General features: G+C 52.1%; 1 protein-coding gene across 4 annotated transcripts in view; it reads right to left on the bottom strand.

The window, feature by feature from the left end:
- Ttyh2 (tweety family member 2) overlaps nt 1-24,496 on the bottom strand; it is a 42,875-nt gene that overhangs the window by 9,513 nt on the left and 8,866 nt on the right. For 2 of the 4 annotated variants that reach the window (XM_004860582.4, XM_087208555.1), the window contains exons 3-10: nt 18,250-18,361; nt 12,290-12,510; nt 8,145-8,240; nt 7,643-7,715; nt 2,911-2,980; nt 2,634-2,689; nt 1,844-1,936; nt 1,494-1,586 (exon numbers count right to left, since the gene is read on the bottom strand). In XM_004860582.4, the coding sequence (XP_004860639.2) occupies nt 1,494-1,586; nt 1,844-1,936; nt 2,634-2,689; nt 2,911-2,980; nt 7,643-7,715; nt 8,145-8,240; nt 12,290-12,510; nt 18,250-18,361 (814 nt within the window). Of the gene's footprint in view, nt 1-1,493; nt 1,587-1,843; nt 1,937-2,633; nt 2,690-2,910; nt 2,981-7,642; nt 7,716-8,144; nt 8,241-12,289; nt 12,511-13,040; nt 13,060-13,961; nt 14,102-18,249; nt 18,362-24,496 lie in introns of those variants that run through there. The other 2 variants (XM_021240978.2, XM_087208556.1) reach the window with 2 other exon arrangements.

The following is a 24,496-nucleotide window of genomic DNA, read 5'->3' on the forward strand; positions in this document are numbered from 1 at the left end:
CTGAGCCAGGCAGATGAAGCTACAGGGGGTGGGTAGCCAGGTCGGGGGCATAAACCCAGGCCAGGATGGCAGGGAGGAGCGTGCCTTGAGGAAACAAGGCAAAGGGGATGGGCTCCTCATGTTTAGAGAAAAGAGCTGGACATGGTGTCATGAGCCTGTAGCCCCAGCTGCTTGGGAGGCTGAGCTGGGAAGACTGCTCGAGGCCAGGAGTTGAGTTGGAGACCACAAAGCAGTGAGACTCCATCTCCCAAAAAAGAGAGACAGGCCAGCAGGAGGAGAATCTAGATTTTCTGTAAATGAGAGAAAGACAGCAGTGTCTGAGGAGAGAAGGATGTGATCTTATTTTTCTTTTTTTTCTGAGACAGAATCTCACTATGAGCACAGGCTGGCTTTGAACGCATGGCAATCCTGCCTTGGCCTCCTGCATGTTGGGATTCCAGGCAGGCACTGCCACACCCAACGATCTGATCCATTTTAAAAACTGACCCCTCTGGCTGCATGTGGGAAAGGCCTTGGGAGATAGAAGGGCAGGAGGAAGCGGAAGGGCCCTCACTTCCCAGGTGGATGTTTAGGAGGTCATGGCTGTCACCCAGGGGAGCAGGACGGTGCCTGGACCATGGTGGAAGCCACGGGAGTGGGTGGGGCAGACACAGACATGCACGGATTCAGGATTCATTTGGGAGGACAGTTGCCAGGACTTGCTGAGGGACAGGATGCAGAGGTGGGAGAGAGGGCACAAGGGTGATTCATCCTCTTAGCTCTGAAATCAGAGTGCCAGGATCTAAAACCCATGTCCCTGCCTTGCCAGCCCTAAAAGCTTCAGTAAGGTACTTTCTGCACATGTTCACACATCCATGTGTACAGATATGTATGTCTATTTATCTCTCTACACACACCCTTTGGTTTCCTGACTTATAAGATTTCCCATGAAATAACTCCTGCAGAGTGTCACTGTGAGGACTAAATACACATTGGATATAAAGCACTGAGGGCTGAGCACCGAGCTGTACACTTAGGAAAAGGCTTCTATGACCATTATCTTGACTACTGTCTTAAATCCACACCAGATGTGGATGACGCAACACACACTGGCTCTCTGCTAGCGGGTGGGGGTGCTCACACACTCCCAGCAGTAATGTCGTACTGCATTCCCGTGCCTGTCTGATATCCCAAACTCCTGGGGAGATAGAGGACCCTGGCAATGGGGTTGGGACACCATTTCCAGCCCACGGAGATGGCTGGGAGTGTGGACAGTGGGGAGCTGCTTCCCTCTTACAAGTCGGGGTCCTTCCGTGTTCAAGAGCTAACCTGATTCAGCCTATTCCTGCCCCCTCCCCCCCGTTCCTTTCCCTGGGCCTCCCTGTTTCAGCCACTGGAGGGAAACAAGAAGCCAGCCCTTCCTCCTTTCTACCGCCTGCAGGGAGCCCAGGCAATCACTCTCCTAGGTCTCTGTTAGCTTCTCCTTCTGTGTGGCTTTCTGGGGAGCCCCACACCTTGTGCAGCCCACGGCAATCCAGCATGGCCGTTAGTTGGTGAAGACTGGTCTCTGAGGAGTTCAGCAGGAGCTGGATTTCGAGGAGATCTTTCTGCAGCAGGAAGAGGGGCAGAGTCAGAGTGTGAGCAATGGGAGAGGGCTCACAGATCAAACTGCAGACAGGGTGAGCAAAGTGGTTTTCAGAGCCAAAAGAAGGGCCTGAAGCACCAGGGGGTGGGGTGCAGGCCAGCAGCCAGCTCGCCATAGGCTGGCCTGGGGCTAGGGGGAGTGTGGATGGGGAAAAGGTTGCCTGGTTCACCCGGGGCTTTCCTGTCCCAGAACAGGTGCTGCAGGAGGTGGCCGCCTTACCTCTGCCGTGGGGAAGAGGGGCACAGCGACCTGCAGCAGCCCCGAGACCTGGATCTGCATGGAGGTCACCGAGCGCTGGAAGACGGTCAATGCCTGGGCCAAGAGATCACAGCCCCCTGAGGCTCTGTTTCCCAGGAGCCCACAAAGCTACTGAGGGGCCTGTCCTCCTGCAGCCCCCTACTACCCACTGGTTACAAATGCATGAGGGGGCCTGGGTGGGGTGACCTGCTGGGAGGGCCTGATCAGGTTAGTTGTTCTAGAATGTGGGACCCTGACCCACATGGGGTTGGCAGTTCCAGCTGTCCCACTGCTCTGGTCAAGCTATCCACTATGGCCACGATTATGCTCCTCTCTGCCTGCAGGAAGTCTTCCTCCATCCCTCTGGTTTCTTAAGAGCTACATGGTCCACTCGCTTCTCAGATGTGGTCTTCAGACCAGTAGCATGGGTCTTGTTTGGGAGCACATGAGAAATTCAGGCTCTTGGGCCCCACCTCAACATCTGCATGATAACGAGCTCCTCAGGGAGGTGCACATCTGGGATTGTGTGAGCAACTCGGCTCTGAACCACGCTAAGAACACAGGTCTCTGGGCCGGGGATTTAGCTCAGTGGTTTCACCACCTGCTGCGAAAGCACAAGGACCCGAGTTTGATCCCCGGTACCAAACAAAACAAAACAAAACACAGGTCCCTTCAGAGAAGGAGCTTAGCAAGGACCACAGTGAAGCAGGGATACCAACTACCTTCCTGACTGGTGGTGGCCTTGGGTTGAGGGTATGTCTGGGTGCTGTACCTGCTGGAAGGGACTGCTCACACTCTGGCTGCAATACAGGTAGTAGCGGGTCACCTCTGAAAGGTAAAAGAATGGGTGTGAGGCGGCTCATGAGGGACCAGACCCTCTGCTACCCTCAGTGGCCAAGCCAGGTGTCCCTCTCCAACTCCAAGCCCCTAAAGGAGGCAGTGTCTATAGACCCAAAGTCTGAGGGCAGGGAGAGGCGCCATCTGGCCGGCGGCACAGGCCTAGCCTGAGCATCGGGGCAGCTCCACGGGCAGAGGCCCTAGTGCGTTACCTGTGCTGATCTGGCCCTGCGTATTGTTCAAGATGAAGATGTCAGGGGCCATGCAGAAGTCACTGGTGCCCTGAGTCAGGGAGAGATGGGAGGAGTGGAGGAAGATCAGACCTGGGTCCTGGGAGGAGCCAGGTGCCACTGCCTCAGCCCTCAGCGCCTTCTTGCTCATCCCTGGTTGAACAGGTCAGGAGCATCCTCTTGGGTTCGAATCCTGGCTCTGCCCTTTCCTAGCTGCTACCATGAATTAGTCATTTCTTCTTTTAGTTGCCTCAGCTGTCTCATCTGACATGTGGAGGCAATAATACTTTTGACCCTACAAATGAATATATGCAAAGTGTTCTGGAAAGTGACTGGCAGAGGTGTGTTAATTATGGCTCATATTCCTGAATGCCTCTTCTGGGACAGATGCTGGGGGCTGGGCAGAGAACCTAGGTCCAGGGGCAGTTGCAGGGGCATGGGGGAATTTCCTGCTCCTGGGCCTCATTTGCCCATCTCTACTGTATTCCTCTTGGTGGTTTTAAGCTCTGCATGCTCTGGCGGTCAAAATATAAAGTTCCCCATAAATCCTCTGCTAAAGAGTGAGGTTAGAGCTGAATCCATCTAGCAGCTTTTGGGGGCAGGTCTTCCCCTGCTGAGATGGGGTGGGGTGCAGAAAGAGCGTGGGACTGGGAGTCAGGATGGCCAGGCTAGGTGACCCCCACGGCCCCTGTGGCTATGTGGGAGCAGAGCAGGCCTTGGGAGAGGTGGCAGCAAGGATGCTATCCTCTGAGCCAGCCCTCCTCAACCCCACACAGGCCTGGGGTGTAGTGGGGCACGGACAAAAGGCAGCCTCTACCTTTCAGAGCAGCCCCAGTAAACTCTGGTCCTATGGCCCATTCTGCTGAGCCACTGTCCCCACTAGTGCATGCTCCCTGGGCAGGGGACCTCTCCCGATGGCTCTGCAATGCCAGAGGCCCTTTCCTTCTTTAGGGGCCACTGCTTTCGGGGTTTACACCTCGGTACCACTCATTCATCTAGAGGATAGATAGAAAGTGGACTTGCTAGTTACCAGGCCTGGTTCTAGCATGGGTGCTGAGGCCTCTGTCATGGCTAAAAAATGTAAACAGGGGTGTGAGGGAGCAACAGGCCCCACTAGACACGGTGCTTCCCCAGAGCTCCACGTGCACACACTCTCACACTCACCACAGGCGGGTACTCGGGACCCTGGGAAGGTTGCTTTATACATACGTAAGCCACTAACACACAGCCTAGGTCAGCCCAGCTTATTACTACCAACCAGAGCTGCAGAGCCATCAGGCCCAGAGAGCTCATGAAGTGGAGTGGCTGGAGTGGGGGACAAGGAAGCTTTGGGAAGAATAAAGAGCAAGGCCACCATCTTGGGCTGGCTCACCCCAAGGAGAGAGAGGGGAGGCCCTGTCCGAGGCTCCCCGCTGCTGTGGTCCCCCTCCCGCCTTCCTCTTAGGCCAGGGCCGCATTTCAGAGCCCAAGTTACCCCCAGCTCATAGCTCCTGGGACAGGGGAGTTAGGTTGGCTTAGGGCACGTGACTTAGTGCAGAGTCAAATCATCTACTAATGAAGACGGATGCCTGTGTGTGCACATGTAGGAGTGCATGTACCTTAGGCAGTGGTGAGTGAGCTGGAGGAAGGGGGTACCTGACACAGCTGGGCAGGTGGAGAAGCTGCACAGAACCCAGCCCAGGTGATGGCTGAGCCTGTGAACAGTTTCTGAGGACAGAGGTGCTGGGCCCAAGGGCTACCCATGACCCTCACAGGATGAGAGCCCAAGATGTGCCTCCCATGGGTTCATCACCTCACCTCTTCCGCTCCACAACCCCTCGAGGCAGGTGCTCTTATTCTCCTGTTCTACACTGGAGGAAACTGAGGCACGGAGAACTTTAGGGACTTTTCTGAGCTTCCACTGCTGGGACACAGTATAGGGAGATGTGGCTCCAACTGGGAGGTGCCAGTAGCCCAGGGAGGTTCCAGGCTGCCCTGGGATATTGACTCTTCTCACCCAATCTATCCTGGGCCCTTGCTCGTGTTTTTGCTCCTCGGCTGACACCTCCAGAGCTCTTCTGTGGCTCACACTGCTGACCCCACAGGTGCCAGGGCAAGTGTGGTTGGAGTCACAGGCCTGGAGGCTCTGAGCACCCTCAGCTCCCTGGCCCTCAGCTACGTTTCTCTCAGTGTCACCTGGAGCACATTCTCAGGGACAGGGCTCTGCCCACGATGGCCCTTCTGGAGACAGGTGCGGAGAGGCTTGGGAGAGCAGCAGGGCAGCACAGGCCACACAAAAGCTCTGCACAATAATCTGCTGACAGCTGCCCCCCGCCCCGGCTCCTCCTCACCCCTCTTCCTATTAACATGCACAGCATCCCTGGCCCTATCAAAGGCCCTTTCAGCCTAGCTGCACACCCTCCCTCTCTGCACAAGGGCCTGACTAAAGGGAATTAGGGAAATGGCACTGCTCCCAGCTCCCTGGCATTCCAGGGCACTGCAAGCTGAAATCAATCGCCTGTACTCTCCTCAACAGGAAGCCTGGTGAGAGGAGGAGCCCCTGCTGGGAGGGAGCCGCTCCCAAGGGGCAGCTCATGGTGGCAAGCTGGAAGTTACCATGTGTCCAGAAGTCAGAGGCTGCCAGGAAGCAGGACTACCCCCAGGAAAGCTGCAGGACACTTCCCAGTGCTGGTACTCGTGCTGGGAGGAGAGGCCACCAGCCAGACAGCTGTGCACATCACTGTAGCCTCTGGGCTCCCTCCCTGCACTGTATATAGCCCTCCAGTCCCAGAGGCCACGAGGACTTTGAGCATGAGCCAGGTGCTTGTACCCTATCCTTTTCTGCACTGGTCAGTGTGGAGCCATGCTGCATGGGGGGACAAGAGATGTCCACCTCCTTTCTCTTCTGATCAAAGGCTGTGGACACAAGTGGCACCAGGGGCCATTCATTCTGTGGGCATCATAGAGGTCAAGTGCCCAAGGCCAGAGCTGCTGGGCAGACCCAGACACTTGCCAAGGCATGAGTTTGGGCAGGGAGCTTCTAACACTCAGAGGCCACTTGTATGGACAAACAAATTCCTGAGCCCTTTAACCTGTTACTCATCAAAAGCACGATTTGTGTTCTCTTCTGAGACATTAGGGGACTTAAAAGTGGTTTTCGCTGAAAAAAAGATTAAAAAACCCCCAAAATACTGACTCTTTACAAATGCCCAATAGGTAACTAAATGCAGAACCAAGTTTGATGTTTATTTTGTGAACCTCTGGGTTCAAGCCTTCTCAGCTCAGCGGAGAGGTGTGTTAGTCATTCAGGGAGTGTCTGTCTAAAGTTGGCAAAACAAGGCTTATTAGCACTCAATTTACCTGGACTACACATCCTTCAAGACAGGACAGCAGGATGAGAGATTTCCGGAGACATTCATCCCTTCCAGAATCTCCAGTGCCCTAAACAATGGTTACTTTGGATTTCAACAGAGCTTCACACGACTGAGACCGCCCCAAGCAGAGACAGTCATCTCATGGGAACAGCATCACCCCTCTAGCCTGAGGATTCTTCCAGAGCTACAAGCAGGACTGAGATAACGTTGAATGGGACTCTAACCCACCAGCCGACCCTTAAAAGCCGGCCTCCTGCTTTTGTGGGTGGCCCAGTCTGAACCTCTACATCTGAGTGCCCCCTCCAGGTACTACCCAAACCGGAGGCCTCTCTGTATCTTCTCTTACCTTCTTCCAAGTAAAGCTATTGTCTGTAAATTCAAACTTGCTTCAGTTTTCATTTCCATTATCACTAAAGCAAGGACCTGAGCTAGCCAGAGACACTGTCTTCCTGACACCTCCATTTTTCACCCCAGGGTAGCTCAGGCAGAATGGATACAGGCCATGGGGCTGGTCTGTAGCTTTTGATTTTTGGGGTGTTTTTTTGTTTTTTTTGTACTGGGGATGAAACTCAGGACTTGTGAGGCAGGTGTGGTGCCACTGAGCTAAATCCCTGGCCCTGATTTGTGGCTTTTGAATCAGGGAGGGGTTTCTTGAAATTCCCTGGTAAAGTGCACCCCTTCCAGCACACACTCACATCTTGCACATGTACATGCACACACACGCGTACCAGCTTGTAACTTCAGCACAGTGATTCACTGTGTCACAATGACCTGCCTACAAGCCTTTCTTCCACAGGATGTGACTGTCAACACCAAACATCAACCTTCTGCTTGCTGCACCCAAGGGATCTGGTGCTGCTGAGTGGCAAAACTCCCACTGAACAGACTGGCAGAGGCTCTTGCACACAGCTCAGCTCCAGGGTCAGGTCTATTAAGGACCAAATGATTCTAATAGGAAGCCCCCACTTTTCAATCTCACTTTTGAGGCACCATGTGGAGAAACACGCGCACAGTACAGTATGTGTAAGTGGGGAGGCCAGAGGAGTGAGCTTCTGAAGCCCAGGCTGTAGACCCCACCCTGTTAGTTCTTTGTGCCATCTGGCCACCCACACATGCCTCACAAGCAGTGATGTTCATCTTGGCTCCGTCCCTAAATACCCCATGACCTTGGGCAAGCCCTGTCCTGTCTCTGAGTCTGTCTTCCCACCTGGAGGGTGAGGGCTGGCTAAGGTGAGCTAAGCCCTTTGGCTCCAGGATTCTGGGATGCTAAGGGAGAGATAGTAGCCAGCAGCTGGCCCTTCCCAAGGGGTCAGGACAGGACAGGTCACCAGACAGACCACCCCCCCAGGGCCCCTACTCACTACTGCTGCAGTGGTATCGGCGGCCAGGGAGGCCCAGCTGAGGAGCAGCGCTATCAACCCACAGCACAGCATCCTAGAAAGAGGCAGGTACTGTGGGGCCCGAGAGTGGGTGGGCAGGGGACCCCTGTACTGGGGGTCAGCCACCCACTTCCAGTACCCTTTTCCCATCCCCTCCCCTCCCCTGCCATCAGCCTGTTAATGGCTGGGAGAAGGCTACGCAACCCCTTGCCAAAGGCAGAGTTCCTGGGCTGGAGACCCAGCTGTGAGCACATGCAGCTAAGGAGGTGTTGGCCTGGTGGCTGGATGCGCTAGAACTGGGCCTATGTTCCTTCAGCTGGCCCAGAATGAGAACAGCTAGGGCAGGGACGTATGGGGAACCCCTGTCCGCTGTCCTTCCTCAGCTGGGGGCAAGGAAGGGCAGCCTGGCTGTTGCCTCACCCCCACCCCAGGGCCTCTCTCCTAGTTAGTTCTTTGTCCCTAGCCCACAGGAAGGGCGACTCACGAGGCCAGGAGACACTTGGAGCGTTTGGCCAGTGCCAGGCAGGTGACGAGGCAGATGACCAGGTCCAGGATGAAGAGAAGGAGGTAGGAGAGCCACCTAGGCGGGAGGGAAATCAGGGTCACCAGGGCAGAGCTCCCCACCTGTTGCCCACTGGGAGGTTGCATAGCACCTAGACTCACTGAACCTGCACTATGCAAGCTGCTCAGAGCCAGCCAGAGCCCAGGCCATGGGCTGAGAGCTCTTTGGGGACTCTGGGGACTGCACCCTGGTTTCTACCTCAACAAAGCGGTCATCCTCCCACTCCTATGTCTCCTATGTCTGCCTCATCCTCCTCAGCGGAAAGTCTAACCTAGCAATCTGCACTAGAACTTCCTGTGTAGTGGAACAGTCTACATCTGTGTTACCAGCTACACCTGCTACTACCTACAGGTGGTTCTGAGGACTTGAGATGTGTGTGGCTTATGGAAGGGAAGAAATAAATGTTTAGCTTTGACTTCTAATTAAATTTAAATAGCCAGATGCAGCTAATGACCACTATACTGGACAATGCAGCTCCAAAGTGTCCCTCTCCTTGGACCCTGCTTCCCTTTGTTTCTTGAACTCTCAGACAGCAGCAGCCTGGCCCTGACATCTATAATCACAGAGCTAAGAAAGACTCTGAGATGCCCACTTCTCTGATGAATGCTCAGCCTGGCCTTTCCAAGGTCTCCCGGGCTTGCCCCTAGCTGTGTGACGTCCATGTAGCACACTGAACCAATTCAACATTGGTTCACTTCAAACATCATTTGTGCCATGCAGAGAGCTTAGCACTGGGGATGACCACAGGGGAGGCTTGTTCCTGACCACCAGACAGCTTGGATGGGGCAAGAGATCCAGGGTCAAGATACCCAGGGCACCTACCCACTGCCCTCCAGGCTTCCCAGCACCCAGCTCTTGGGACCAGGGCTGAACTGATGGGGAAGGCCATTGCACACCAGCTAGGAGATCTTGGCAAACCACCTTGCCTCTTTGAACCTCAGTTTCCCTATTTTTAAAGGAAGCTGGAACCTCTCATTCAACTCACAGAGTGGGGGTCAAAGACCACATGCTTGCTAGACATGAAGGGTAGTAAAGCAAAGCAGCCAGGGATGGCAAAGTCCCTGCTCTCCAATGTCTGCTGAGCAAGGGTTGCCGAATCCAAGAACTCGAAGTCAACAAGCACTGAGAAAAATCTCAGACCTTTTCCCTTTTCCTTCCTATTAGGACCCAAAGTGGTCTTCACAATGCAGTACCAGCCTCAGCCTATTGGCCCTGCAATGGGAACCAGTCTGGGGGATTGGCTGGAGGTGGGGCAGACACAGGATTTTTCTTGGTCCCTGTGGGACGAAGTCTTTTGATTATTATTTCTCTTCATACAAGAGCCAAATAAATCCATTGGCCCCTGCCCTCCAGCGATGGATTTACCCTTCACCAACACCACAAAGGGAGCAAGGGAGCTTTGGGAGTGAGGGTAGGGGGCGGGTGGAGCTGGCAGAAAGTGACAAAGAGGCTCTTTGGGGAAGGGAGGAAGCTGGAGGTCCCTGAAAGTCAAATGACATTCATTCCATCCTTACGGGTCAGGGCCTAAAGCCAAAATCAAAAGGCTTAATAGAAGTCCTCAGCCATGAACAACACAGGGGTCTCTGGGCTTCCTAGAAATAGAGTCAGGGCTGTGGGACAAGCACAGAGCCTGACTGCCACTTGCTGGAGACCACCAGGGAGCCAGGTTTCTTAGACTCAGAGCTGAAGGGGACCTGAGAATCCATCCAAGGTTAGCAGATTGGAAAGTCATGGTGCGGGGAGCCTGGCCTAGGAATCCCAGACACTTCACAGGAACTGCAAAGGACATGGACAATGTATTTCAAGGCACCGGCTCCATGTCCCCAAACTAAAGATGTGCTGCTTTCTGTCCTCCTCCCCTTCTAGACCCAGGAACCCCAGCTGGGGGCTCCTAACCAGCCCTCTGCAGCTGGGGCTCCGCGTGGCCCTGCGTACCTCTCATGCGTAAGCAGTTCCTAGAAACAGCTGGCAGGCCTGTTCTCCCAAAGCAGCAGTGAGTACTGGGGAGGGATTTCTGACCAAGAACCTGGCTCTCGCCTGTGGAGCCACTCCCACCCCGGGTCCCTCAGCTCGCCACATCCTGGCTCTGCAGCCGACCATGCCTCCTCCCTGTGAGCCTCTCCGCCTGCGAGCTCCTTGAAGTTATCACAGGCCTTGTGTAAAGTGTCAAGAGCACTGGCCCCGCTGGACAGCCACAGAGCAGAACCACTGGGCAGGATCTCTGGAGGTGGTGACGCTGTGCCCCTGAGCTCCGAGAATGAGCCTGAGATCTACAGCAGCTCAGGCAGGAGAAGGCACCACAAATGGACGCGGAAATGGGGAAGCTCCGGTATACTATCCATTTTCAGAAGCTGCAGAGGCCCATCTTGGGCTAGACTCTTTCTCCTCTGAATAAAGGGTGGGTATTTGGGGATGAGGATCAGAGGGAATACTTTCTATCACCCACTGGAATACATGAATGTGTCTTAAAGACACATTACCATTAAACCACCTCAGAATAGTCCCTCCTCCCTTCAAACACACTAAACTTGGTTATTGTGTCGTCCCCCCACCCCCATCCTGCTTTTTTTAAATCTGGGTCTCCCTGTGTAGTTCAGGTTGACCTTGAACTCACTTCGTAGCCCAGGTTGGCCTTGAACTTTCGGCAATTCCTGCCTCAGCCTCTCAAGTGCTGGGATTACAGGTATGGACCACCATGCCTGGCTCTTGCCACTTTTTAAAGCGGTTCAAGAAGTCCTCATTTGTGAATGTCTTTAGTTGTGGTGTTGTGGCTGCCTCAAAGTTCTGAATCAATGCAAAATGTTTACCTTTCATGGTCATTTTGACTTTCGGGAAAAACCAGATCCAGTGAATAAAGCGGATGAAGACACACAGTAATGTTGGTATAGCCTGTCTTTTCCTTGGATGGCACTCAGCAGCGGCAGTCACCATATTTTTACCACACTTTCTAAAGACTCTCACAAAAGAGGACTTCCAGAATTTCTTCAGAAAGAGCCAAGAATGATGGGATAAGTGTGTTCATAGCTAAGAGGAGTATTTTGAGAGGGATTAATGGCCATGTCTTTTACTGTGATAAATGCTTTGACATTTAAACATTCACTGTATCTTGATCACACTTCGTATTTCATCACTGCCTTCATCAAAATGTCCATGAGGGCCCTATGTTAGGTACACTCAGAGAAGAGTAAGGTCAACATGGACACCATCCTGGACACACCCCTGCCCCAGAGATTTCAAGGGCTCAGGCAGCGACTAGCTTACGGGTCACAGGACTCATCAGATACCACTGTCTGGGGCCAGGAGAGGTCACAGGCGGACCTTAGAGTTGGCAGTTTCTTTTTGTCTGGTGAGGAAGGTACTGTCTGGAGGGGTTAGGTCCCATAGTATTCAGTGTTTCTGTGACATCACGGAAACGCAGTGCTAGGGGAGGGAGGGGCGAGAGATGGGAGCACCATCCAGAGTGGGGACTTCAGAAGCTCCCCCTCCTCAGGACCCTGCCAGCACCTTCTCTTGGGGAGGATGTCTCAGGAGCACTTTCTCCGGACTAAGCCCAGCGGTGACCTCCTGGGGTACGGCTTGATGACAAAATGGGAAACAAACCCAGAAAAGCAGAGACTATTGTGCAATGTTGGGGTAAAAGCTCTTTTCGTCAATGGCTTGAAGAGGAGCTGACACATTTGGGGGTGTGATTCAAAGAGCTGACACTATTCTCCATGACTCAGGCATCTGGACATCCAGCTCTGAGAGCACAATGGACACGTACTTCCCGAGTGCCTGCTGTTGTTTGGCTGGGAGTCTCCCTCAGGCCAGGACTGCTGCCCCTCTCCTAGGTGCTCCTCAAAGTGACCTTCCTAGACTCTGCCCCAGGGGGTCTCTGCTCCAGATAGACCTTGGGAGATGGGTAGGCAGGGGAGATGTCAGTGGACACCCAAAGGCTAGAGGAATGAATTTGCAGATCCAAGGTGGTAAGGGCGGGGCAGCACCCCCTCAGCCGCTCTTTGCTCACATGCCTCACAGGTGAGGCTGGAGGCATCACTGGGCCTGATGCAGCCCTGCTGGCCCCTCACCTGTAGTACTCCACATAAGTGGTCTGGTCCGACAGCTCAGTCAGCTGCACAGTGGCCTCCCTCCACACAGGCAGCCTAGACAGCTGTGCAACAGCATTGCCCGCCATCTGCTGTATGAACTTTAGGGTCTGGATGTAGTCACCTCGGGCAGCAAAGATCTCGCTGAGCCGGGCCAGGTGCTGCTCCAAGTCCACCTTCATCCTTTGGGCATTCTCGAACACCTAGGGAGAGGCAGGGGCTGAGACTCTAGGCCTTGCCAGGAGAAACCCAGGCAGGTGAGATTTTGGTTTCTCACTTTGGAGGAGGTCTCCAAAAGCTGCTTGAGCTTGAAGGGACTCAGGATAGCCCAGGGCTGGAGAGAGCTTGTGGGGCAAAAGATAGGCCCTGTCACTCACTGTTACAGTTTGGACCTGCCATATCTCCCCAAGGCTCATGTACTAAAGGCTTGGTCCCCAGCTTGGCAAGGATCAATAGGGGAGGCAGAGGAAATTTTAAGAGGTGGGGCCCATGGGAGGTCTTTAAGTCACTGGGGTACTTCCAGGAAGGGGATCGGTGGATCTAGTCTCTTCCTCTTTCTCTTTTGTTTCCTACCCAGGAGGTGAGCAACTCTGCTCTGCTAGGCTATGGGCCCAAAAGCAAAAGGGGCCAACCAGCCATGGGCTGAAATCTCCCAAACTGGAAAAGAACATAAACACAGTCTCTTTCTAAGTTAATTATCAGGTATTTGTTATACAGTGGACCCTTAACTTACAAACTCAATTTGTTCTTGAGGGCTGGTTGTAACTCAAGTTGATCAATTGAAGGCTCAGGCTCCTGTACACAGCCTTTGAAGTCTCTCTCCTGTAGACAGGCAGATCTCAGTGTCTTTAGAGAGACATTGGCCCAGGATTTCTCAGTTAACCCCACACAGGGAATATCTTGTAATGTTCCTTCCAAAACTCTTTAAGGGTTAAATCTGTATCTGAGACCATCAGAAGCATAAGTGGCCGGCATTTGGGGAGTAATGCAGGACTGGTTGCAAGTTAAAACTAAAATTCTGGTCATAACACAAGTTGTTTGTATGTCAGGCCATTCGTAACTTGAGGGTCCACTGTAATGACAGAAAGTTACATACCCACCCAGACTGCATGTCCTTCAAACCAGGCAGGAATCCCTGGTCTGGCCTTCACCAGGACCTGGGCTCTTAAGATCTAGTGCCTTACTGTATAGATTGAACATCTCCAGTCTGGAAATACAAAATCTGAAACTTCTTAAATCTCTAGCAGGAAAAGCCATGCAAATATTCTAAAATCTGAAAAGCTCTCAAATTCCAACAATTCTGATCCCAGGCATTTCAGATAAATGGATACTCAGTTTGTTTATGAAGATCCAAATGGGGAAACACAATAGTCCGTTTTTCTTCCTTGAAGACTCTTAAAACTTGAAATGCTTGAAAGAATTCTCTTTTAGAGAAATAAAATGTTGAAACTGAAGAACACCTATGTTGTTACCTCGATCTTTATTCTCACAGGATTTCTACATCCCTATAAGAGAAGCATTTGGTTGTGGAGATACCAACAGCTGAGTCCTAACTCCTGGTGAAGCCAGAACAACAGGACTTTGCAAAACAGAAGAGAGATCAGACCTGGCCTCTGCAGAGCCTGGGTGTGGGTCAGGAGGAGGAAATCGGTACCTTCTGTGGGGACTCATGTCCTCCCCTGGACATTTGTCCTGCCAGGTGTTTGGCCAGGCTCCTGTTCCTTGACTGGACTTTAAGGGCTTGGAGTTGAGTGGAAGCATTTGTCTATGGCTGTGTCTGAAGGAAGCATTTGGCTGTGCAAGGTAGAAACAGAAGGACAACGGCAGTGACTGTCCTCGCTGGCTTCCAAACAAGGGGTACGGGGTGGAGCTTGTATTGCAAAGGTGCTTTCAAACAGCCAGGCCCAGGCTGCCAGGATGCAGCCCAGCAGCCCAAGCTCACCCCTGCTGAGCCTGTGTGTTGGCAGCCAGGGAAAGAAGGGCTTTGTTGTTCTGAAATTGTCACGCTAAATGCAGAAGCACAACAGGCTGGAAGGGGGACAGTGTGTGCTAATCTCATCCGGCAGCCTTCAGCTCCGAGGCTTGGAAGATAAAAAACGACACAAAGGAGGGCATAGCAAGAGGCCAGCTGCATGTCACTCCTCGTGGCCAACTCTGGGCTCACGGAGTTATGGGGACTTAGCATCAACCTTGTGGCTTTTCGCATCTGCCCTACTCTGTGACTTCCTGGTTCCAGAAAAGAGAATGGCTCTGTTTTGTTTTCTCAATATCAGTGGCTTGTTGTTTTCTCGCTTGTGCCTGGTTCTTAGGAGCTGGTGCAGGGCTAAGAAATAACAAGATAGAGAGATACTCGATGCATTCTTGATTTGGCAAGCTTATAGCTTGACACAGGGAAGATAAACTCCAAACCATGTCAAAGTTCATTCAATAATGAAGCATCACCCTAGTAAGCATTCCTATTCAATTTAATAAGATAAATGCAGAAGGGCTTTATGCCTTTGAAACAAATGGCACAATTATTAAATGGTGACATTATGAGCAAGACCAGTACTGTTTTTACATTCTTTTATTACACCAACAATATAGAACAAAGGGCTGATAAAAAATTATTTGCAAACTTTGGCCCTAGTACCATTTTTTCCTCCTTCCATGCCTGTAAATTTTTTTGTGGTGCTGGGGATGGAACCCCAGGCTTCCTGCCTGCTAGGCCAAGCACACTATCACTGAGTTACATCCCTAGCTCTAACTACTCTCTTTCTTAAACCTCTCCACTGAAAATAAAACAAGCATAGCAATAAACATCTGTCAAGCCAGTCTTTCCTCCTGATATTTTTCCATAGAAAACAAAATTAAAAAAAATTAAAATCACTACATTGACCTACTTACCTGTTTGCTCTGCACACACTCCCCTCAGTGGTTCAGGGCACAGGTGCCCCTCCCAGGGAGACAGAAGTGCCAAGCCCTAGAGACCAGGTCTGGCTTCTCATGGGGAAGATAAGCTGAGAATGACAGGGACAGTTCAGCTCTCTCCCAGCCCTCTAAACTGTTGATTAAAGGATGCGACACTGCTCGTCCACGTGGAGTCCCGGGGCCACCAGCACTACCAAAGAGTCACTGCAGAGATGTCACCTCAGATGTACAGAATGGGAAACTCAGGGAGTGGAGGCTGCACTCCAGCTAAACAAGCCCCCCAGGCCATTCTACTGCAAACCTCTGGGAGGGAGGAAGCACTTGAGCTTCCGAGGTTACCTGGGAGCTGGGCTGGCCATGGCCAGGTAGGGAGCAGAGGGGTGTGCGGGTGTGTGTGGGTGAGTGTGTGTACGTGCGTGTGCGTGCGTGTGTTCCCCTAGAGGGCAGGAAAGAGCACAAGGTTGAGATCCGAGGCCTGGGTTCTGGCTGAATTGTACTAGCTTTCAACCTTGGGGCAGCACAGCAATAAAAAAAAAAACCTCCCCGTGCCTCAGTTTCTCCAACTAGGGGTTGCCCACAGGTTTGCTGCAGGTACAAACACAAGTCAGCAGAGCTCATGGCGCTGCAGAGCCTGAAGGCCTACATTAAAGCTTACTAAACCCTAAGGGAAGGAAAGCTGTTTGGTCCCCTGGGCAAGGAGCTGGGGTTCAGGTCCCCTTTACCGGGTGGCTGGATGCTGGGCAGTGGCACACAGAAGAAACCCACCCAGCACTCCAAGCGACCCCTCCCCAGCACAGCCTGCAGCTGATCCAGACCCCTGCCCAAGCCCTTCTCGGCCATGGTACACACAGAGGCATAGGCTTCCTTCAGGGTGAAAGGCCACAGGTTTGTGGGGTTGTGATTCACAGGGGACTGCAGAGCAGAGCCAGACAGCTGTGTTGGGGCCCCATTGTTCAATCTGGCTCCAACAAGGCCCGGCCCCAAGTGTCTAAGTCGTCCGACTTGCCCACGAATTCCCTGCCTGGCCCTGCTGCCCACAGCCTCCCCCACCCCAGCCTCCATTTCCCATGATTACAGTAATTATTATAATGAGCTCATTATCTTAATCACCCCAGCTGGACCACACTTTGTAGTTTACCCAGCACTCTCACCAATATTAACTAACCTAATGACATCTATCTGATATTTGTACCTCACCCCTGCGGCTAGGTATCATCTGAGGTCTGCTGCCTCCCCTGGAAGGTTTGGGGGTGGGGTGGAAGCTGCATGATAGAAGCAGCTCCTAGCTGGGTGGATGATGACTCTGAAGCACTGGGAGAACTTTGTCCTCACTTCTCAGGAGCAGTGGGGACTTTGAGGGGCTGACCTCCAGGGACACAGCACCTTTGGGGACATGGGTGATTAGTGTCCAAACCTGGCCCTGGGACACCCTGAGGGTTGTTCCCAGCTGTACTCTCCTCCCCTGAGATAAGGATAAGGACTCGAGGTTTCCCATCAGAGTAGTACAGCCAGTGAAGGTCACGGCCCGGGACTTTTCTGGGTAAGAGATTCTTCTCTCCAGCTGGGTTCCTCTTCAGGGATTCTGGTGCAGATGGTGGAAGGGAAAGGGGGGAAGGCAGCAGCGCCATAAAAGGAAGACAGAGGCCAGAGGGCTGTGACCACAGATCCCCAAGGCCCCAGGCAAGGGTGAGAAGTCAGAGGCTGAACTCTAGGGGGCCAGGTCATATCCATGCCTCCTGGCAGGTGACCAGGCTTTGTGCAGCTCCACCAAAGACAGCTGTCCCCGGGCTCCTTCACTGCAGGAGCTCACCCTCATAGCAGGGTCCAAACACTTGGGGCTTCAGCTGTCTCCCTGAAACGGGTCCCAGTGGACACAATGGAAACAGGCCGCTGGGCTGGTGTTCGGCCCTTAGGCTCTGAGGGGCTGCTCTGGAGGCCAGAGGCCCCTCTCCCATTGTTGTGGGCATGATGAGCTGCTCTTTAAGGTGAGCCCTGCTGTAGGGCAGACCAGGGCAGACCAGGGCAGACTGAGGGATTAGAGCCTCAGAGGAGCTTAGGGAGCCAGCAGGCGGGGCAGAGGAGTCCGCTTCTGGAGGGTGTGGGGCAGGGAGCAAGTCCTCCAGTTGGGGTTGGGTTTTGTGGCGAGAAGGTCAAGAATAGGGCAGTGCGCAAGGACCAGTTTTCAAAACTCCCTTTGCCTTTCCCCCTAAAGCCCAGTGCTTAGGGTGTGCCCAGGGCTGTCACAGGAAACCAGCAGAAAAGACGTGGCTCTCATCTCAAAAGGGACAGACACCTGGGGCCAAGGGTAAAATTAGAGAAAACACAAATTCCTTGTCCTAAGTGTCTGCCATTTGGACCCAGGGCTCAATAAAGTAGCTCTCTCCTTCCCCTAAAAGCCCCACTTCTCCTCTGGCCAGCACAGCAGAGCACGATCCTGCACCACGATCCCCCATACCTGACTGACTGGAAGCGAGGCCCCAGAAAGCATCTCTCCACTCCACAGGGCTTACTCATTTCTGAAGAGAAGTTTTCTCCTTGACCTTAGAGTTTCGTATATAGCACTTAAAGTGAACCTAAAGATGCAGCAGTCCAGGTAGGGTATCACACACCTATAATCCCAGCTACATGGGAAGCTGAGGCAGGAGGAGTCCAACTTTGAGGGCAGCTCGGGGAATGTAGCAAAACCTTGCCTCAAAATGAAAGCGCAAAAAGGGCTGGGGGTGTAGCTCAGTGGTAGAGCACTCGCCTAGCATGCACGTAGCAGGCTGACTTTCTATGTTCAAGGAGACGTCAGCAAATGGGAAAGTGTTCTGCTCTCTTCCCTTGAGATTTGATCCCATAGCTGCCCTCAAACCCCTCCTGGCCTGGGAAGTAGGAACTGCAGCCCAGAAAGGAGTCCAGGCTGGCAATATCAATCACACAGGCCTGCTGCGTGCAGCTGGGCTCCTAGGACCAGACTGGCACCCTTGTTCTGGCCACACTGACCTCATGGGCACTGCGTCTGTGCCCGGCAAGCTGCCCGTGAGCCTTACCAGTTCGTCGACGCCAGAGAAGGTGTGGTTCGCATTGTCCAGGGAGTAGACCAGTTGGTACGCACCATCGTTGGTCTCGCTGTTTCCATAGAAACCAACGCCCACCGCAGCACTGCAAGCAAGACCCCAAACCAAGGTCAGAGGTGACATCCAGACAGTGTGCTTACCTTAAACTGTCTTTTAGAGCACTTCTTGGTTCATAGCAGAATTGAGCGGCAAGTATGAAGAGTCCATATAACCCTCCCCTCTGTGTACAGGGACTCCTCCTCCATTATACTCAGGACCCAGGGGTGCGTTTCTTGCAACTAATGAGTCCTGATGGACATATTGTTACCACCAGGAGTGCACGGTTTGCAGAAGGGTCACTCCTGGTGATGTACTTTTATGGGCTCAGACAAAAAGTATGCTATGCAGCCGCCATTATGGAATCATAGAGTAGTTTCACTGCACTAAGAATCCCCTGTCGTTTGCCTATTTATCCATCCTCCCTCCAGTCCCTGATCTTTTCACTGGCTCCGTAGTTTGGCTTTTTCTAGAATGTCATACAGTTGGAATCCTACAATGTGTGACCTTTTCAAATTGGCTTCTTTCCCTCACTAATAAGTATTGAAGCCAGGTATGGTGGTGCGTGCTTATAATCCAAGAATTTGGGAGGCTGAGGTAGTAGGATCATGAGTTCAAGGCCAGTTTTAGCTACAAAGTAAGTTCAAGAGTGGCCTAATTACATAGTGAGACTCTGGCTCAAAAAATAAAAAATACTCACTGAAGCACATTCCAGGTCTTTTCTGATTGAGAGCCTATTTTCTTTTAGGGCTGAATAATATTCCAGCATGCAGCTTTTGGCAGTTGTGAATAAAGCTGCTATAAACACCCTTGGAGTGCAGGCTTTTGACTCTGGGTGAGGAACTCTCTTGGGAGTTGGGTTGAGGGGACAAAGTCTAGAGATTGAGGTTAAGGACCACGCAAAGTCACACAGTAGGAGCCAGCTTGTTCCCGACAGGCTTGGTCTACATTTCCTGTAACTGAAAGGCAGAGGATGGAGGCCAGGCCCAGGGATTCTGCTGCAGCAGGTAGGGGTGAGGAGGAGGGCCTGGGTGCCCATACTGTCACAGCTCCCCGGGGGCTCACCAGTGGGCTTCAGACCACTGTGGCTGAGAGAGAACGCACACACAGTGCTGAAGACTCCCTTGCCATTCTCTAGCCTGCCTGACCTCCCTGTACAGCCACGAGGCAGCTGGTCCTCTATGGCGAAGCTCCAGCACATGGATGGGTCCTCCTTACACTGAGCGGAAACCTGTAACCCACACCCCCACCTACCAGGGCCTCTGGATAAACCTCGATTTCTGTGCGGCCCTGCACCACGCATCTCAATGTTGCCTCCATGCCCCCCTCTCACCTGCTCTCCAGGTCAGACACCTGTCCTTCTACGGGGAGTTGCTCCAGAGTCCTTCCTACCTGACCTCACCTGTACCCTCTCCCTGGCCCCCACTGGGTTGTGTACAAGCAGCCCCTGGCTTTCTTCACCGGAACTGCTGTCAAGCCCAGCCTCTCCTTCCTATAACTTTGTATTGATTTTTGTTAGTTTTAAGCAAACGCAGGACTTGAAACCTAGCTGTGACATTTCAGGTCACTGGTTCTAGTCCAACATTCCGGCCTGAACAAATCATTTCAGATCCTGACTCTGTCATCAATCGTATTCTATCTGGTCCACACTACTTGGGATCACAGAAGATTGATTAAGTAGCCTCCTGAGTCTTCATCCAAAAGAAGGGGGAAAATAAATGCACTCAGGACTATACTTACCCTTCTGATTTGCTTTAAACGGGACAGGACCTAAGACGGAATGCCCTGGAAGACTTGCAGAAATCTTCCAGCATGCCCTGGACCCCTAATGCAGTGTTTTTCAGGACGTGGTCCATGAGTTACGGGCCAGAATTATCTGGGGTATTTGGTAAAGTATATACAGACAAGCAATGCCCACCCTGGCCCTGTCTGGTCTGAGATTTGCATATTTCAAAACAAGATTCCTATATTCCTTCTCTCTCTGTCTCTCTCTCCAGCCTGTGATCCACGACATCAAACGATATTCTCTGCAATCAACCAATTGTACACCAGCTTAGCTGCACCACTGTGCTGCCCTCCTCTCTCCATGGTATCGAGGCGGTTTGTTTGGTTCTCAGCTGCAATGTTCATCCATTAGATGTATGGTATTTCCTGGTATTTCCATCAGCCTCCAGCCGGTAACTTTATTTAAAAGAAGCAAGGTAAAATGATTTTTTGTTTTGCAGTGCTGGAGTTTAAACCCAGGGCCCTGCGCATGCTAAATGAGCGGTCTACCACTGAGCCATATCCAGCCCTCAAATGATTTATGTGCTGAACAACCCTTTTGTCTTTTACTTTCCTCCTCTAGCTAAGTCAAGATGGAGTGTTTCCTGAGGATTCAACATCAGGCCAACCTTCTTCTCATTTCCTCCTTTTCTACCCTCTTAATTCCCTCATTCCTTGCTTTTGTGAATGAGGGCATTCTAGTGTGTTGCCCTTTTGCTGATTTGTGCGTTTATCACAGATGGCCCAGAAGTGGCTGTGAACCTGCACTTGGCCTTCCAGGACCAGAAACAGCCCTGGCTATTTAACGAGGGTCACTCTATCCTTCCAGGTGTCATTGGTCCCGGCTGGGCCACGTAGAGGACCACACTGCTTGAAGGATGATTTGGCAGCTCTGCCTTCCCCTCGGAATGCCAACATCACGGTCTTCCCCAAACACCAAACCACTGCCCCTGAGAAGGGGCACACGCACCTCCCCTCTCGAGCCTCCTTGTTCAGGAACCTCCTGTTCACCCTGTTTCTACAGACTGCATCTCCCTCTTCCACTACATCCTCCGGAGCAGAGTTCAGCATGCTCCTCCCATCCGAATTCCCTCAGCTTTACTTCCTCTCCCTTCTACTTCCCCTGCCCCTCTTCTTGTTCCCTCCCCCAAACTCATGCCAGCTAAGGTGACCAATGACCTCTGTGCCACTAACTGAGGGCATTTCCAAACCCCAGCACACTCATCCTCCCCTCCTGAAACACGCTGTCCGTGCCTGCACTTTGCCATCCCCCCTGTCAGCTCTGCACTTGGTCCCAGCCTTCTTCCTGTCTCTTGCTTTACTCTTCCTGTGGCAGCCCCATAGGGCATGGCTGCCACACTGTCTACCCCTATGAGCTCCGATTTATCACTCTAACGCAGTGTTTCCATCAGTGTCCTCAATGTTGCCACTTGGATGTTTCAAGGACACCTTCAACTCAGTCTGTGTAACTGCAAACCCTCTCTTCTGGGTCCCTCCCAGTGTCCTGCATCTCAAGGCTGCACATCAGCAGCTTAAGCCGGACCCTGGGGACCGCTCCCCTTGAAGCTTCGTGTCTTCACCTCCCTAACTCACCACCCATGCCCCTGTGCTCTGGTCCTCCGCCAGGTCCTAATATGGCCTATCACCCTCCACCTGGCAACCAACAGCCAGCACTTCACACTTGTCTCTTCCAAGCCACCTGCTGTCCTGAGGTCATTTTGGCAGTCATATCACTGCACTGGTCCCAGGTCTGTTTGCCCTCCAATGTGCCCCTCCCGGTCCCCTGATGTGCTGCTGTGCTGACCCCTTGCACTGAATTCCTCAAGATCCTGCTAGGTTTGGCTGATGGAGGCACTGGCAGGAGCCTGTGGGTAGGAGGAAGGGTAGGAGCTTGGCAGCAGCCTCTCCTTACAGCAGCTACTGAGCTTGCTGTGTGGCTTCAGGCCCACTGTGGTTCCGTCTTCTCTGGTGATGTGGTTATTATGGTTCCAATCACGAATGTCCGCCAAATGCACACCTGTAATCTCAGTATTTTGGGAGGGTGAGGCAGGAGTTCAAGCCTAGCCTGGGCAATTTAGCAAAACCTTGTCTCAACAAAAAAATTTAAAAAGGGATCGGAATGTAAGTCAGTGCAAAGGCCCTCGGTTCAATCTTGCATACCAGCAATCCCCCACAAGGTATTCAGAGGTGGGGCTATTCAAGGGGTGCCAACCTCATCAGTGAGTTAATCCACTGATGAGCTCAGAGCTGAACATGGTGTGAGCAGGTGGGGATTGGTGGGAAGAAGTAGGTCACCAGGAATGGAATCTGGCACAGTCTATGCTGTCCCTAGTCCCTTCATCTCTCTCTGGTCTTCCCTGTCTGTTTCCCAGGTACCATGAACTAAGCAGCTTTCCTCCACCAGGCCCTTCCCCTGTGATGTTCCTGCCTTGGAGCCAGCTGACCATGGACTGAATCTCCTGAAACCATGAGCCAAAATAAACTTCTCTGCCTTTAAGCTGTGTGTGTTGGGTATTTTATCCTAGCAAGGCAAAGCTGACTCATGTGCATAGCTTCTCCTTTTTCTCCCTCTGGCCTGTGGCGCATAGTGGCCCCTGCCATTGCTGATCCGAGTCTCTCACTGTCACTGTGCCCCTTCGGTCTCTGAGCTCTTCCATCACCCCACTGATGACTCCTTCCTATTCGGGTCCCTCTGCTCTAAACACTCCAATGGTCTGGCTTCTGCTGAAGCCTGACCCATCCATCTGCTTACCTTATCTCCTTGCCAACCCCATTGCTCTGAGAGACTCACATCCCTCACAAGCCAAAAACTCCTGGATAGTTTGGGTCCCATCGTCCTCTCTGTGTCTTCTACTACACTGTGATGTCTGCCTTGCATGGCTGCTTCTTGCTTATCATCTACTAAACAGCACCCTTAGCCTCCTCGCCTGCTCTCTGCTCCAGCCACACTGGCTTCTTTCAACTCCATATTGTCTCCTACCACAGGGCCTTTGCATGTGCTCCTTTTGCCTCTGCCTAGAAGTATTTTCTCCTACTCTGCTCCTGCTTCTGCCTAGTTAGTGCCTGCTCGTCCTATGGATCTAGATATCCTTGTCACCCAGGATGACTGATCAGATAGACAGGTTATCCAACTTTATGCCTGTTTCTTTCCTCTACAATCCTTGGTTTATCATTATTCTCTTTCTCTCCCACCAGGAGACCAAGAACCACAAGACCAAGAGAGCAGACTTGGTGCCTGTTTGCCTTACTACCAGCTCCCTCTTGCCTGGAACAAGTGTCTAGGATGCAGTGGAACAAATCTAGCCACACAGACTCCTTCTGCTGTGAGTTCTGTATAGACTGCAGGTAATTATTAGCAGAATTGTCACCCCTCCCCAAGCCATTTTTAATGCTCCAAAATACATATGGTTCCCAAAATTTGATGGTTTAACTTAATGATTTTTCAACTTAATGAATGTGCGGAAGTGTACCTATATGTAACTGTTCTTTCTTTTTTTTCCAGCATGGGATTCAATGAATTACATGACATAGTTAACACTTAATGAAATAGGTTTTGTGTTTGATGATTTTTGCTTAACTGCAGGCTGATGCAAGCATTCTGAGCCTATTTAAGGTAGGATGGAGGTGGGCACAGTACTGCATACCTGTTATCCCAGAACTTTGGAAGGCTGAGGCAGAAAGATCAAAAGTTTGAGCCCAGCCTCAGCAACTTAGTGAGACCTTGCATCAAAATAAAAAATAAAAATGGGAGGCAACCCATTTTCTGTTCCCCGTTCTGTCTCAGACAGAAGCTATTTTTCTCTCAATAAATTTTTCCTACTTAATAAAAATGGGAGCTGGGCATGGTGGCATGTGCCTATAATCTCAGCACTCGAGAGGCTGAGACAAGAGGATTGCCCTGAGTCTGAGGCTGGCCTGGGCTTCATGGTGAGTTCAAAACCAGCTTGAACTACATAGTGAGACCTTGTCTCGAAAAGAAAAAAAAAGGGAAGGGCTGGGGATGTAGCTCAGTGTGAAAGCCCCAGGTTCCATCCTCAACACCAATGGGTGGGGGTGTAGGTTGGGGTAAACTAGGCTGTTTGGTGGATTAGGTGTATTAAATGCAATTTCTAACAATGCTACAATATTTTCAAAGTACAATAGGCTTATGGGGACATAACTCCTTTAGCAATCTAGCAACTCCCATCTTCCACGGTTCAGTTTTTCCTTTTCATCCTGAGTTCCTGTAGCTGAGCTGGGGGTCCCTGTGTAGCCAGTGGGGTCCTGCCACTCCCTGCCCACCCTTTACAATCAACTCTCAGAACCTCTTCTTGACTAGGAATCATACTGGTCTTTGAGCTCCCAGCCTAGGTTCCTAGGCCTCTTCAGGGTGTATTTCAGCCCCAGCTGGGCATCTCCCCAGCCCCAGCCCCTGCCATTA

Source organism: Heterocephalus glaber, unplaced genomic scaffold (assembly GCF_053883595.1).
Source record: "Heterocephalus glaber isolate CG9 unplaced genomic scaffold, H.glaber_assembly_v1.0 deba00000937, whole genome shotgun sequence".
In the NCBI taxonomy this organism is placed as follows: domain Eukaryota; kingdom Metazoa; phylum Chordata; class Mammalia; order Rodentia; family Bathyergidae; genus Heterocephalus; species Heterocephalus glaber.